Below are 16,496 nucleotides of genomic sequence, written 5' to 3'. Positions count from 1 at the left end.
TATTATTAGAATCTTTTGAAAATGTTACTCTTTTCAAATTAATCACATCAACACAGTGGATATTATTAACTTTTTAATATATAAACAATCACAGTCATTTCATAAATAATGCTAATACTGGCTTTGAAATATGAATAAATATGCCTTATGTATATCTGCTTCTCATCCATCTCTAGTTATTCCTTAGCTAGAGTATTAGGTATTAAATGCAGATTTTCATACATAGTTTATCTGCTTAGTCCCTGCCAAAATGATTAGCTTGCCTTCTAATTCAATACATCTATGGAAACCATATATGCTAGTTTAGTTATATTTTATTCAGAAAGTAGTTATTTTAACTTACTACACATTATTTGTGTTGTATTGCACTTTCAAGAAATATGTACATTAAACCACAGCAATACGAACTACAGTTCTGTAATTTGATTCATGCAAATATGTCAGGGATAAAATCAACCACAATTTAATTTTAAACCTTCCAACCAGCAGTCGTACAATTTATGTACTGCTTTTCTGTTTTTACTACTGGATAATGACAATGATGAATGCCTTTGGGAGGAAATACGTATTCATTGTCAAGGCTGAGATCAAAACTATACCCCTTTAAAAAGTCCATGAAGATAGGAATCCCATTTGCCTGCTGCAGGAGATTTGTTGGGAGTCGGATGGAACTATGCCTACAACCGCATCTCATGAAGATTCAATAATCCAGCTAAATTAAAGCTGTAATAATACTTTCTTACAAACCACAGTAATCAGTACCATCACAACTGGAGTCAGCTATAATAAACTAAATACACCTGGAAGAAAAATGATTAACTATGAGTGTAGCCAGGGGTCCAGCATTCTGAGGGCACCAGGTTAAGAGGTATGAAGAGAGAGAGATTCAATAAGCAACTTAATAAGTTCAGGGTCACTGTTCTTATGACCCACATGTCCAAGAACATGGACAGGAGTGAATACCAGCTCATTAGAAGTGATTTAAATGTTGAATGACAATGTTGAATTTGCAAACTGTGCTGTCTTGAGTAATTACTTAATGGGAATAATGACAAGAATGTTTGCATGCCTCCTTTGTCAATTGATTCGGGACCTTTTCTTGATTGTACTCATAAGTGACTTGACTTTTACCTCAAAGGGAATAAGAAATAACATCATACTGAAATGGACAAACTCGTTCCAGAGATTAGTGTTGCTCTTATTTTATTTTAGGGTGTAATTTTATAGCTTATTGGATATAATGTAAGATATTAAACTCAAGTCATTCAAGATATTGCAAGTTGGATTTCTAAAACAAACAAGTAGCGTTATCTATTTGTATATTTGTGCAAACAAATGTATAATGTTGAATAACTCCCAATAAATTATTTAGAATATACAATACTTTATTTAATGGGTGCTGCTGATAGCACACTCATCTTCTGTCTATAATTTTCTGCTGTTTGCATTGGAAAATACCAAGCTCTGGCTATACGATAATATTTCATTTTGAGTATAAAATGTATGATCACAGAAATTATCTGGAGATACACATTATTATGTACCGTTTCTTGATGCGCCATTCATTTATCCTCAGACACAGCCTTCTAAAATTCATAGCCTATTCCTTCACTATGCTTTGTGTTAGTTTGGAATTCAGAAACGTGCTTTTAGTGGTTTGAAAAAAAGCTGAATTTGGTTGGTAGCCTTTGGCTGGAAGTTTTAAAGACACTATATTATACTCTATATGTGGTAGTATTGCTACTGACATTAATTTGAAACTGAATATGTATATTCTAAGTGGAAAATATAAGACTAAAATAAAATACAATAGATACACTTTGAAAGTTCATTTAATTGTCTTTTTGAGAGAAAAGAAAGTAACATATTACTGGAGATAAACTGTTCCTTTATCGAAGCTCATTTTTTGGTGATCCCTTTTTGCCATGAATACCTGTGAAAGCTATGGTTTTTGCGTATACTTTTGCTTTAGGAAATCTCTCAGCATTTAAAAAAAAAAAACCTTGTTGCCATCGAGTCGATTCCAACTTATAGTGACCCTATAGGACAGAGTTGAACCGCCCCATAGGGTTTCCAAGGAGGGACTGGTGGATTTGAACTGCTGACATTTTGGTTAGCAGCCAAATTCTTAACCACTGCACCACCAGGGCTCCCTCTCAACATTGAATATTATCAAATACTCTCTTTTAATTTGATCCAGAATTTTAAAGCTAAGCAGCCTATGAAGTGCTTATAAGAATTCCCTGTGTAAGTGAAAATGCCTTCACTACATATATTTAAGTCAATGGCTATGGTACTGCAAAAAGGATCAATGTGATCATCTTGTAAAATCTGAATGAAAGAGCTTTTCTTTTACCTTCAGAGACTCCTCTTGTTTAAAGAGATCTTCAAAGTCTTTAGCACAGAGGTCAGGTGCATTAAGAAGTTGTTCCACTTCTGATAGGGCTTGTGTGACATGAGTGATCTCAGTCAGATAAGTAGAAGGCACATAAGAGATTTCCAAAGGCATGTCTTCAGTCATCACCCTCACCGTTTCTTCATGGACAGTGTGCTGGTATAAATATACAAAAGAACAATTCTTTTAGCTTCCTAATAATGATAAGAGCCCGATTGAGTTATATAAGTTCCAGTTTATAGCTGACAAAGAGCTGAAAGTGGATTAAAAACTGCATGATGGTAAGTCTAGTAAAGCAGTTATTTATTATTTATATACCTTTTTTTCCAAAAAAAGTGTTAGAAGCATTTTAAGAAACATACACACTGGCACCATGAATATAAGATAGAAAGACCAAGAACCATTAAAATCATAAGGGTATTTTTATTCTAAGGAAGGAATCATTTTTGCAATTGACTTTAAAAATTTAATTCCTCGTTTCCTGGCAATGTAAGAATGGGTTGGGGAGGAGGGTCAACACCTGTATGGTTTTCATCCCAAAGAAAAGTTTCTGATACATTTCTCCCCTAATCTACCCAGAGATCCATTGGAAGACAGGTCCAGCAATCTGCTTCCAAAAGGTCACAGCCTTGAAAACCCTGTGGAGCAGTTCTACTCTGCACGCACGGCGTTGCCATGAGTTAGGATCAACTCAGTGGCAACTAACAACAATAATCTTGACTGAGGTAAGAGAAGCAGAAGGTGTTTTGGGCTGGTATCTTTTTATTAGGCATCCCTCTACTCCGCACTAAAGACACTGCTCCTCTCTTTGATGCTAAGTTTCTTGCTAAGTTAAGCTGTTAATTAAGGTGCAATATGAGTAGGGCTAATGGTGAAATTTATATTTTAATAGGAATTCCAGAAAGTCCTAAGACCTAAGGGTACCCTAGCCTCTCCTCCTGCATCTACAATTTCCTACTTGGGATCCAAGTGCTAGGATTTGTGGAACTTTGAGGCTGGCTCCTTATGGTGTTTCCCAATAATGCCTCTTTCCCTATTCCTCATAAGAGCAAGAAATAAATACTATTTGGCACGCAAATTCAGAAAGATAGATGACCTCTGCTCTCTTCTGTCTACACTACGGACAGCAAAACTCTTGTAATTGAAATTATTTTCCCAGTAACTTTGTTTTGAATTGATCAACTGCCACGTGCCTGTTGATGGGGTCAGCTGTGAGTTTCAGTGGCAGGGTCTCTGGAGGAGTTCTGACGATAAGCATGCTAACAAAGCCATTTATTATTGCACAGCCTTTTATGACAAGATCCTACTCTTTTTTTTTTTTGTTTTTGGTAATGTAATCAAGTGGAGTTAAAAATCTCAGACTGAATCCCACATACGGATGAATAAAAGTATCAGCTGGTCTATGTTTTCTTTCTGATTTCTCAGGTTCAGGATTTTTGTATTCAATTCCCACATGATATAAAAATAGAATAGATTTCGATTGTTTGTCTACTTAGGAAATAGCAAATTCATAGATCTATACAAATTAGCTTAGATTACACAATTTTACCTTTTACCACATTTGGTTTACTGTGTTTCACTTGGCCACATACAGTATACATGTCTATTCATGATAAATGGAATGATAAAGTACATTTATTTCTAAATTTACATTTAAAATGATATTATAAACTTGGGCTACAGTTTGATGAAGACAACTCAATATTCAGCTGTATTTGTTTTTGGTAATGTAATTCAATGGCGTTGTCAGTTTCTTCATTTCAAAATAACCATTTCACCCATTTAAAAGAAAAATAAGTAAGCAAACTATTTGAATATGAAATTTCCTCTGACATGGAGTTTAACACTAATGAGAGAGTCAACAACAAATGCCAAACAAATCTATTGTGACTTTTGTTCATTCCATTAGACTGTTGACTACGTTGTTCTTAATAAAATGCTCAAGATAACGTGTTTGTCTTTTATATTTGCATCGTTGCTTTATTAACTCACCAGGGAAAGATAGCTCCACATTCTCTAAAAGAATCATGGTTCTTAACACATTTTTATACAAAGGCACAATTATCTTTGTTTTTTAATGATATGTGTTTTATACCAGTAAGTTTTTATAGAACAGCAGCTTTTCTGACTAGGAACAGAGATGTGGAGAGGACACATACACGTAACCAAGTACTGGAAAGATTAACCAATGAGAGAGCTGTTGTTTCTTTAAAGAAATTTGTCGTTGCTGTTCTTTAAGAAGATAGTTGTTTTAGAGTTAGACATATCTTCAAAACATTGTTTAAAAATCTGAGTTTCCGTTAAAAACATCAGTGTGATGTTCAAAAGGTTGCAATGCATGTCCATTTCCTTTTCTCTTAAAAGGTAAACGATTCTAAGTTGCTCCCCTCTGTATCTCCCTTCTTTGACATGTGGTTTCTTTGACCTTCATTATCTACATTTGGGATACTCCCAACTGTCTTAAAGTCATAATATAGTATTAATTTTGGACTAGGGATATAGTTAGGAACTTAACTGAACAGTTAAAAGCAATACAGAAAAGAGACATTAAAAATAAACTCACACTTGACTACAATCTTGAATTTAATTGAAAATCTCTTGTACTTTGGCATTCGTGCTTAATTTCATTTTATTTTGTGACGTATTTAAATAATAATTAGTACTGACCACACAGTTCCAACGAGTGAAGTGCTATGTCTCAGCAATTAAGACCTAACATCAGCCATGGTCTTGAACCACGGCTCTAAGACTGTTGGCAATACATTGTTCTCTGGCCTCTCATTTGTTAAGAGTTTCCACTACTTGGCTCCATGTGTGTATCATAGAATTACATAATAATTCATTAATACTGCTCTTCCTCATAATAAATATTTATTCATCAGTGCATCAAGAGAAAAATCATTTTCACCTGTACTTCCATGGAAATCTCTCTTCAGGGAATGTTATATGGAATCTATCTAAATCTAGAATTTTTCAAATAAATGTCATTTTGGACTTGGTTCTAGAAACGCTGTTTGCTTTCTTTTTTTAGTTAATGAAAACCCTTAGGTAGGGAATGCTATATTAATATGCATACTGTGATTATTTTCAAGACTGTCACAGATAAATCTTAAAGCAATTGGTATCACTTTATGGAAATAGATGACCTAAAAATGGTACATTATAGTCAATTCATGATCAGCCATGGCATAAAGAGGTTCCCCAGAACATTTAGAAATATCAAAACTGTAATTGGCTGCTGAAAAAAATCAAATAGGAAAAAAGGTATAGTTTATTACAAACTAATAAATGTTGGAGAGGCTGTGGAGAGATTGGAACACTTCTACACTGCTGGTGGGAATGTCAAATGGTACAACCACTTTGGAAATCGATTTGGCGCTTCCTTAAAAAGCTAGAAATAGAACTACCATATGATCCAGCAATCCCACCCCTTGGAACACAAAATATCCTAGAGAAATAAGAGCCTTTACATGAGCAGATATATGCACACCCATGTTTATTGCAGCACTGTTTACAATAGCAAAAACATGGAAGCCACCAAGGTGCCCATCAACGGATGAATGGATAAATAAATTACGGTATATTCACACAATGGAATACTACGCATCGATAAAGAACAGTGAGGAATCTGTGAAACATTTCATAACATGGAGGAACCTGGAAGGCATTATGCTGAGCGAAATTAGTCAGTTGCAAAAGGACAAATATTGTATAAGACCACTATTATAAGAACTTGAGAAATACTTTAAACTGAGAAGAAAAAATTATTTTGTGGTTACGAGAGCGGGGAGGGAGGCAGGGTGGGAGAGGGGCATTCACTAATTAGATAGTAGATAAGAACTACTTTAGGTGAAGGGAAAGACAGCACACAGTACAGGGGAGGTCAGCACAACTGGACTAAACCAAAAGCAAAGAAGTTTCCTGAATAAACTGAATGCTTCGAAGGCCAGCGTAGCAGGGGCAAGGGTCTGGGGACCATGGTTTCAGGGGATATCCAAGTCAATTGGCGTAATAAAATCTATTAAAAAAACATTCTGCATCCCACTTTGAAGAGTGGCGTCCGGGGTCTTAAACATTAGCAAGCAGCCATCTAAGATGCATCAATTGGTCTCAACCTGCCTGGATCAAAGGAGAATGAACACCAAGGACACAATGCGATTACAAGCCCAAGAGACAGAAAGGGCCACATGAACCAGAGACTACATCATCCTGAGACCAGAAGAACTAGATGGTGCCCGGCTACAACCGATGATGGCCCTGAGAGGGAACACAACAGAGGACTCCTGAGGGAGCAGGAGAGCAGTGGGATGCAGACCCCAAATTCTCATAAGACCAGACTTAATGGTCTGACTGAGACTGGAAGGACTCCGGTGGTCATGGCCCCCAGACCTGTTGGCCCAGGACAGGAAACATTCCCGAAGCCAACTCTCCAGACATGGATTGGACTGGACAATGGGCTGGAGAGGGATGCTGGTGAGGAGTGAGCTTCTTGGATCAGGTGGACGCTTGAGACTATGTTGGCATCTCCTGCCTGGAGGGGAGATGAGAGGGTGGAGGGGGTTAGAAGCTGGCAAAAAGGACAGGAATAGAGAGAGTGGAGGGAGAGAGCAGGCTGTCTCATTAGGGGGAGAGTAATTGGGAATGTGTAGCAAGCTGTATATGGGTTTTTATGTGAGAGACTGACTTGATTTGTAAATTTTCACTTAAAACACAATAAAAATTATTATTTTTTAAAAAGGGTATAGTTTATTTCCTTCAGAAAAGATCTGAATGAGAAATGTTTTCTCCTTCCTTCCTAACTCCCTTGCTCCCTCCCTTGTTCCCTCCCTTGCTTCCTCTCTCCCTCCTTCCCTCCCTCCCTTTTTTCCTCACTTACTCTCTCTTTCTATCTCTTGCCAAAAAATAAATTAGAATGTCTATAATTCCTAAAATGACTTTTGGTTACAGTTACCTGTGGGCACTAACACAGCTATATTTTGTAAATTAAATCCTAAAAAATTAATATCACAAATTCAACATATTTAATGAAGACTGATGTAGGATTAGGTTCCTCCTACCAACTTGATACATAGTATCCAGTCTTCATAGTTAAAAGAAGTTAAGTGGTACAGATCAGCAGAACACAGAAAGCCTAAGGAATGATACCTAGAATCTTTTATGAGAAATAGAAATATTTCAAAATAACTCCTTAATACCACTGGCTATCAATTCATTTCTTAGCAAACACAATTTTATAAATATTGAATATACTCACATTATAAAATTCTAATAGATATGATGATTTTTAATATATGGAAACATGACAGAATGTTCTAGACAAGAAACTGCCAAAAATTGAATCAAAAGACTCAGACTTTTGGAGGTCTAGTTTACTATCCACTTGCTAAAAGCATGTCATTATTTTTGGCACAGTCATGCAGTTTATAATGAATAAACTATATCCACTGAATGACTTTCAGTTTCGTTTAATAAAAATTTCAGACAGTTATTAAAAAATCAGTGTAATTTGAAGTATGTTCATTTTCTCTTCTTTATGCAAAATCCATGTGCTCATATTCAGATTAAGCTTTTTCATTTGAATTTCATTAACTCTGCCTTGAATAATTATATCCTTCTGAATTCTGCTGTGTACAAATGCTGTCTAACCTTTGGAAAATCAACTTGCTTTTGTTAATGTTCTTTACCACCTTATATCATTATAGATATTCATGCATCATTAGCAAGAATGTGCTATAGCCATACTAATTCATTTTAGTTTTCTCTGTTAATTTTCATTTCTAGCTATATATACCCAAATGAATATAGTGTCCTCATTTTATGAGAACAAAAATGAAGAAATGTGGGAAAAAGCCCCAAAGTACCTATTTTTACTAAAAATTGGAAACTCAATCAATGCTTAAAAATGATTATTATAGAGCACAACTGTGATTTGTGTCACCATAAATTAAAGTCAAAACAGTTTTGAAATGTTGAGCTATGTGAATAAGCACAGGTATCATGCATAAAGTTTTTAATCAACTTCAGTTTCTCTGAAAGTTTAGTTATCACATTCTTTTTCTTCCTTAACATTTGTTTCCTGAAAGGCTGCATAACTGTATGAGATAAAGGCAATTCTGTTTTTGAAACAAATGCATTATGTCCAAGTTTTTTTTTTTTTAATAAAACGTTTTCCTCAGTGATTTAAGGGACTCCTCTGTCCTTAATATAAAAGTTTCAAATGGTTTGTGGTTACTGGCCCATTCATAAATAATGAGGTCAAAGAAACTCAAGAAGAAAAATGTACTGCATGGCATATTATTTTGACATAAAAAAAATCTCTATATATCTTACATAAATATCGTATATAGAAAATATGTCAACACATTCAAAGTCTATCAAAACTAGGATGTTATCTGGACAAAAAAAAGTGATATATTGACAGACCTCTTTTTTTTTTTTTTTTACTTTTGGTGTTGCTAAAGATGGAGATGTGCCAAATCTTCAAAATACAATAAAATTACTTATTAATAATTTCAAGTGAGTCTTGATATGAAAATCTGTGAATTTACATATGGTTAGCTTTCCTCAGAAGAACATTGTTCGAAATGATAAGCTATTTAAAAATAATAACGCAATAGCATGTAAATCCTGTATAGGATTACAGCTTTTAAATGGGCTCTGACGAATCGCAAATGAAATGGAAATGCAAGGACTTAAATTATTTTAGACATGTAAGTCTCCTATTCTCAAAACTCTTCAGAGAAAGACAAAGTTCCTTCCAGGGATCATTATAGTAATAAGAACAATGAGCTACTTTTATTTATTTCTCCTTGATCATTCTACATATTATAAGCACAAAAAGGCAAATGAAATAATCAAGTTTGGCCAAAACAAAAACAAACAGGCAACAACAACAAAAAACCTGTATTCATCCATAGGGAGAAAAAAAAAAAAGGCTGAAGTGATAAAATATACAGAAAACAAGAATACGGCACAAATGAGACTGGCATGGGTTTGGTCTGTCATATGCACTATTTTGAACTCACAGTGCTGGCATGGCTACACCAGTATTTTGACAGTATTTGGAATTCTGGTTTTTAAATTAAGACGCTGGGTACAATGACCTTGAAGAATTAATTAGTCTAAGGAATCCAAGTAGATTGGTTACGATCCTGCACAGAGATGGTAGGAATGAGAGAGGGAGTGCTCGTTTTTAGGTGTGGCCCCCACCCCATTCCGCCATCTAAAAAAATTGCATATGTGAAGCTATGCAACAAGAAAAAGGAACATCAACCCTCAAAGGAACATTAAGTAATTGATTAACAAGCAATATTAAGTTTAAAACTCACCCTATTTGTTAAAAAAGAATGTCACTAAAATACATAATCAATGCAAACATTCAGAAAGTTATCCTTTATAGCCATGTTATTTCTATTGCTAAAATTAAAATGAGTTTTTGGATTTGGCCAGGCTGTCCCTGAAAGATACAGAGGTGAAGCTGGGTTGTCAGTCTTTAAGCACGTCCCACTTACAGTAGGCCAGGCAGGTACAGAATACGACAGAAAGCCTCTGGCTGGATCTGACCATGGACCAGCCTCCTATCGATGCTTCCTTTACACGCCATCCGACTTCCCTAATCCCTCGGGGCCAAGCTAAATTACCATCTAATTAAACTGATAAACTGAATCTTGATAATGTGTTAATGGCTTATAGTGCTTTAAAGTGTTTTCCTTCACAGGATAACATTTGCATTTTAATAGGGATTTACAATGAATTAACATAAATTAGTAAGTTGGTCGAATTTTAGTCGCTAAGTATGGCCAGTGAGAGAAATGAAAGGAAAGGGCTTTGACTCCCACCAGGTGCGCTGACATATAAGCACCAACACGTGCGGAATCTCCTTACAGGAAATCACCAAAAAAAGGAGACTGAGAGTTTAATTGATAAGACTGTAGGGTATACCCTAGTTCCCTTACGATACAAAATAAATGCAGCAAAGGTGCATGCATAGGACCTAGCATACAGTTTGCTGTTGTTAGTTGCCATTGAGTTGATTCCGACCCATGGTGACGCCATGTGCGCAGAGTAGAATTGATCCGTAGGGTTCTCAAGGTTGTGCCCTTTCAGAAGCAGATTTCTAGACCTGCCCTTTGGGACACTTCTGTGTAGGATCGAACCGCCAACCTTTCAGCTATTGGTAGAGTGTTTAACCATGTGCCACCAGGAGTTCCTTGCATATAATAGGTTATTAGAAATATTTGTTGAATAAGTGAATGAAGAAGTTCAGTATCAGCTTAACAGAACAATTTTCAAAACACTTGGCTGCTAAAGGAAAGGTTGGCAGCTCGAGTCCACTCAGAGGCACCTAGAAAGAAAGGCTTGGTGATCTACTTCCAAAAAATCAGTCATTGAAAACTCTGTCAAGAACAAGTATTTAAGAATATGATTTCGAGAAATTGAAATCATAAATTAAAAGCTAAGAAACTTGGAAGATAGATTCAAGGCTTTTAGTATGTAAAGAACAGAAGTACTAATGATTAAAATAATCCTAAGATAAAAGTTTCCTGAACTAAAAAAAATAATTGATTTAAAAAAATTGAAAACATTACCTAAGTACCAAGAAGAATTAAAAAAAACAATTAAAGACACATATGCAGAAGCATACTGCATCATGTCCTAATAAAATTTCTGAACTCTGAGTGGTGGGGAGAGGGACATCTTTCAGAGCTTGAGACAAAGAAAATGGTTTAAATACAGGCAGTCAGCAGATTATGGACACATTCCGTTCCTAAACCTGTCTTCAAGTCGTATTTGTATGTAAGTTAGAACGGTTAGGTATGGTTCGTATATAATGTCCGTTGATCAAATGTATGTCTTAGTATATAGTATATAATGTACCTTTCTATACATAAAAACTTTAAAGAAACACTTCCAAATACACTAAAACATCTTTAAAATAATATAGTAATAATAATAAAAATGTTTTGATGATTGTCGCAAAGGAATGCCCTTTTGTTATCACACGCCATTGTATGTACCCCAAATTTTTAATATAATAGGATTTATGGGGGACAGTTCATAACTACAGGTTATACGTAAGTCAGAAGTCGTAACTTGGGGAGAATCTGTATAAAGAAATGAGACTTGGACCATCATCAGATTTCTCATTGGCAATAAAGAAGCTAAAAGACAAGGAAAGTTAGAAGACACTGGAAGCTAGAAAACAGTAGGCCTCAACCTAGACTATGAAAAAGAAGAGGCCAGAGACACAAGGATGCTATTTTTAGCCAATGAATCTATCATTATGATGGCAAAGGAAAGATTATTTTGAAAATGCAAGAATTTAAAAATATGCACTCTTATGTACCTTTTATGAGGAAATTTCAAAATATTACAGCCAAATGAAAAAGTATAATGAAGATCACAAAGAAACAGTGATGAACAATACATGATGTGATGTTTTAGGCTAAGTTTAATGAAAAAAATTATAATTTAACAATAATTTAAGTGATTATATGAATTCTTGAACTAGATAACAGACACTATAAGGGAAAACAATAGTAACCAGGAATTAAAAATCTATATTATTAGTTTTTAAAGGATTCTAATTTGGTGTGAGGGGCCCTATTGGCCCTAATGTTGGAAAGGGGGAGGGTTGGATGCAGAAGGGTGCAGCAAAGAAGATAGCAAATTGCAAAATTATGAACAAGGGACAGAAGGAAATAAAATATGGGATATTTTATAATGGTCATAAAATATGACAGAAGGAATTTAAACAATTACACCATTGTGCATTATCATAACAAAAATGAAATGGACTAAGTTTTCCCACCAAAAGGCAGAATACTCTCAGATAGGGTTAAAATACACAATCCATCTATTATCTGTTTACAAGAAATACGTCCACAAGCAAGGTGATGATGGTGTATAATGTAATTATGGGTGATGTTACCTCAGGAGATAATGGTGTATAATGTAATTATGGGTGATGTTACACCAGGGGAAACCCTGGTGGCATAGTGGTTAAGTACGACGGCTGCTAACCAAGAGGTTGGCGGTTTGAATCCACCAGGCGCTCCTTGGAAACTCTATGGGGCAGTTCTACTCTGTCCTGTAGGGTCTCCATGAGTCGGAACCGACTCAACCGCAGTGGGTTTTTTTTTTTTTTTTTTGGTTACATCAGGAAGATAATGTTTAAAAGTGAAAATCAAAATAATATCAAATGAACTCAATGCAACTCCTCCTTCTCAGTTTTTAATCAAATTTTAAAGGAGTAATTAAAGGCTGCAGAGCATTAAATGGGTTCAAGAGAACCAATAAAGTGGTCAAAGTCATATTCCCTACAAAAAAAAGGCAGACTTTAAATGTTAAGCCCTAAAAAATTTGGCTGCATTCTACATAAGGTAAAAATTAGTAGAAATACAAAGAGAATGTGTTAAAATCACAGGTATGATTGGTAGCTTGAGTACATCTCTTCCAGAACTTGTTGGACCAAAGTACACATAAAAAATAAATAAGGAATGAGATGATTTTATTTAACTAGCAAGCTAAATTAAATCCATACTTTCTACCCAATTAAAAAAAAAATCATATTTTATACAATCAGGACATTGAAAATGAAAGATCATGTATTCATAAATGAATCCTTAAAAAAAAAGTAGAGATTTTACAGGTCACCATTTCTTATCATACTCTAATAAACCAGAAATGTAGAGCAATGATTGAATACATTTTGGATAATTTCCTAAGGCTTTAAAAAATATGTATTAGATCTATATGTGCTGCCTGAAAAAAAGTCTATGATAGATTTATATATAATATGTATCACTAAAGAAGCATAAACTATCATATGAAAACATAACACCAAACTGTAAACATTGGTTATGTCAGAGAGGATGGATTTAGCAAGAGAAAGAAATGGAGAGTATTAATCTTTTCTTAATATATCTTTGAATTGTTTGAACTGTTAAAATAATATTCTATTAAGTCAGAAATAACCTTACAAAGCTCTGAACTAGCCTTAGAGACAAATAGTGATTTCAGTGGTAAATAAAGTCTTTATGTAACCTATTTATCAGTAGGCATGGCCCCTTGCAATTAACTTTACCATAAAAGGCTGCTTTCATTTCAGTCAGAGCTGCAGAAAAGCATGTACATTAATTGACTCTGAAACTTATGGAAACATGGACCAAGACAGAATGTGTAAGAAGGCAGTTTTAGACACTCAGGGCAAATATATTTTGAAAGAATTTTTCATTATCACTCATACGGATTAAATCGTCTCATCAAAATACATATTGGAATTTTAACCCCTATACCTATGAATGTAATCTGGTTTGGAAATAGTGTTTGGAGTCCTGGTTGCCCAGTGGTTAAGAGCATGGCTGCTAACCAAAAGGTCTGCAGTTCAAATCCACCAGCTGCTTCTTGGAAACCCTATGGGGCAGCTTTACTCTGTCTTACAGAGTCACTGTAAGATGGAATCGACTGGATGACAAAGGGTTTTTTGTAGTTGTTGTTAATTAGATCATATACCAGTAGGGTAGCTTCTAAATCTAATCACTTCTGAGTTACAAAAAGAGCAGATTAGACAGAGAGGCCTGCATACATGGGAGTGAGGGAAACAGATGCCTTATGGGAATCATCTACAAGCCAAGGAACCAAGGAACACCCAAGACTACCTACAAGGAAAGAATCAAAATGATCAAGACCCTGATTTGGACTTTTAGTCTTCAGAACTGTGAGAAAATGCGTTTCTGTTCTTTAAAGCCACACACTTCTGTATTTGTGTTACACCCACCCTAGAAAACTAAGACCATCACCTAAAACAATGTTGGTACTTGTCACTGAATAACTAATTGGCTAAAGAAATCTGGCAATGATTGGTGGTGGCTTCTGTTGCTCATGATCCAAAGAGAATTACTTTCAGGTGCTTGAGGTTCCTGATGCTGAGTGAGGAACCTCAACAGCAAATGGAAAATAGTACTCCTATGTGAGAAGATCCAACATTGGATCTATTTTGACTGATGTTAAGAGAGCAATTTATAAACAACTAATCAACGAATGTAAAAGTAATTACCAGGAAAAAAAATACTGAAGTTAAACAGACATTTAGCTAAGCTTAGACCAGTCAGAAAAATGCCAGGATTTTTGTTTGTTTGCTTGCTTGTTTATTTCCAGTGTTAAAATTACTGCCTCAATGCTATATACTCCAAATTGCTTTGCTTAAGCCTGAAAAGTATTCCTATTTCATTGGCCTGACATATGAGGTCACCTTTATCTAAACGTTCTTAATTTGAAGAGGCTCCAATACTAACCTTGAAATACAATACTAATATTTACAAGGTCATAATAACCTAATTCCAAATAACATGCGTTTGATAGCTACGTTACTTTCTATTCTCTTTTAAAATATTCACAATAATTTGATATGCCTGAAATAAAAGAAGGGAGCTACGAAACAGAAATTTTAGAACTTCTCTCACAAAGGAAGAATAAAATACAAAAATCACTATCTCAGTGGGGTCAACAGGCATTTTCTCAAAAGCAAATTGTATATTTTATAAAGTAAATTTATGTATGGACTATTTATAACAAATACATGAACAAATTTATATGTACACATGTGAACATATGGATACATGTACACATCACACACACATAGATACACATAGATACAGCTATAGACAGAGGTTTATATCAGCTGGCAACATTATTTATGAATTTAGGAACCTAACATGCCATGTGTTATTATGTGCTAAATACGTTTAGAAATAGAAGGCGAGAAGTTAGTGATTTTATTACCTAACCTGATTTGGGAATTAAGTGTTAAAATAATTACATTATAGTTGGAATCGTCTTGAGGGCAATGGGTTTGGGTTTTTTTGGTGCATGGTAAGTTAAACCAAATTAAATAATAAAAAGCAAATCCTCTGTGTCCTCTATTTCTATCATCTCTACCATCATTCTATAATTTGTGTTGTCCTGAGATAGAGTTTCTCAGAGCTAGGTGTCCCTACACATGTTATTGTTGTTGCGTGCCATCGAATGTATTCCCACTCATAATGACCTTATAGGAGAGAGTAGAACTGCCCCGTAGGGCTTCCAAGGCTGAAATCTTTACTGGAAAGACGGCCAGGTCTTTTCTCCAATGAGGCTGCTAGTATGTTTGAACAGCTGACCTGTTGGTTAGCCTCTGAGAACCATGGCACCACCAGGACTCCTTCCTACACACATATATAAGCTATATATAGGCCTTTTTGCCTCACTGCCAGGCTGTCAGCTATTATTTCTTGGTTCTGTCATTTATCTTCTCCTTTTCTTTTTTTACTACTACTATGGGGAGCAAAACAAGATAATTAAGTTTTTTAGAATAATCACTATAATCAGCAAAAAAATAAAATAAAATAATAATCTTCAAGAAAGAACTTGAAAGGTTATCTCAACAAGAAATGTAATAAGCTTTGAACTTTATCAACTTTACAAAATCAATTTAGAGAATCCAGAGGCCTTTTGTTCTACTCATTTTCTGATTCTTGGCTGTGCTCCAGATAGTTCATAATAGTGGCCATCTGACCTCTGGATAAATGAAATGCTGCTCTGTGTATAGAAACTATTGTAGGAAATAAAATATTTTACAAAATAATAGACTTCACCAGCTTATAAATAACTTTGCAAAATATGTTAATCATCACTGAACAAAACCATTTTTTTTTCTTACCAAGGATTATGCTCAATTCTTCCTTAGGGTTTTGTGCATTTAATGACACCTTGGGCTTAATGTGCTCCACTTTACAACCAAGAGAGTTTCTTCTGAAATAGCTTATTCCTTGTCATTGTTCCAGAAAATAATTATAATTGTATTTTCCCATGGCAAGAATTTCAATATAAAATTGCGGCATTCTGCCCAGCAAATTTACAAGTTTTAACTCTAAGAAACCATATTCACACCATCACTTAAATCTGTTTTAGACCATATATTTTAAAAGGATAATTAACGTAAGTCTTAGACATGTCTTCCCCCCCCCCAAAAAACTGTAAAAGCGTCTATGATAGAAATGTGTTTCACCAAATAGAAAAAAGAAATTAATTACTCCTCGAAACTTTTCAGAACTAAATAACT

At 34.9% G+C, this 16,496-nt stretch overlaps 1 protein-coding gene across 12 annotated transcripts in view; it reads right to left on the bottom strand.

The window, feature by feature from the left end:
* Positions 1–16,496, bottom strand: part of DMD (dystrophin) — a 2,447,064-nt gene that overhangs the window by 1,331,790 nt on the left and 1,098,778 nt on the right. For all 12 annotated transcript variants that reach the window (XM_049872854.1, XM_049872851.1, XM_049872858.1 and 9 more), the window contains one exon: positions 2,357–2,551. In XM_049872854.1, coding sequence (XP_049728811.1) covers positions 2,357–2,551 — 195 coding nt within the window. The remainder of the gene's footprint in view (positions 1–2,356; positions 2,552–16,496) is intronic.

Source organism: Elephas maximus, chromosome X (assembly GCF_024166365.1).
Source record: "Elephas maximus indicus isolate mEleMax1 chromosome X, mEleMax1 primary haplotype, whole genome shotgun sequence".
Lineage (NCBI taxonomy): Eukaryota > Metazoa > Chordata > Mammalia > Proboscidea > Elephantidae > Elephas > Elephas maximus.
Note: the sequence above shows the minus strand (reverse complement) of the source record. Positions and strands in the feature narration are given on the sequence as shown.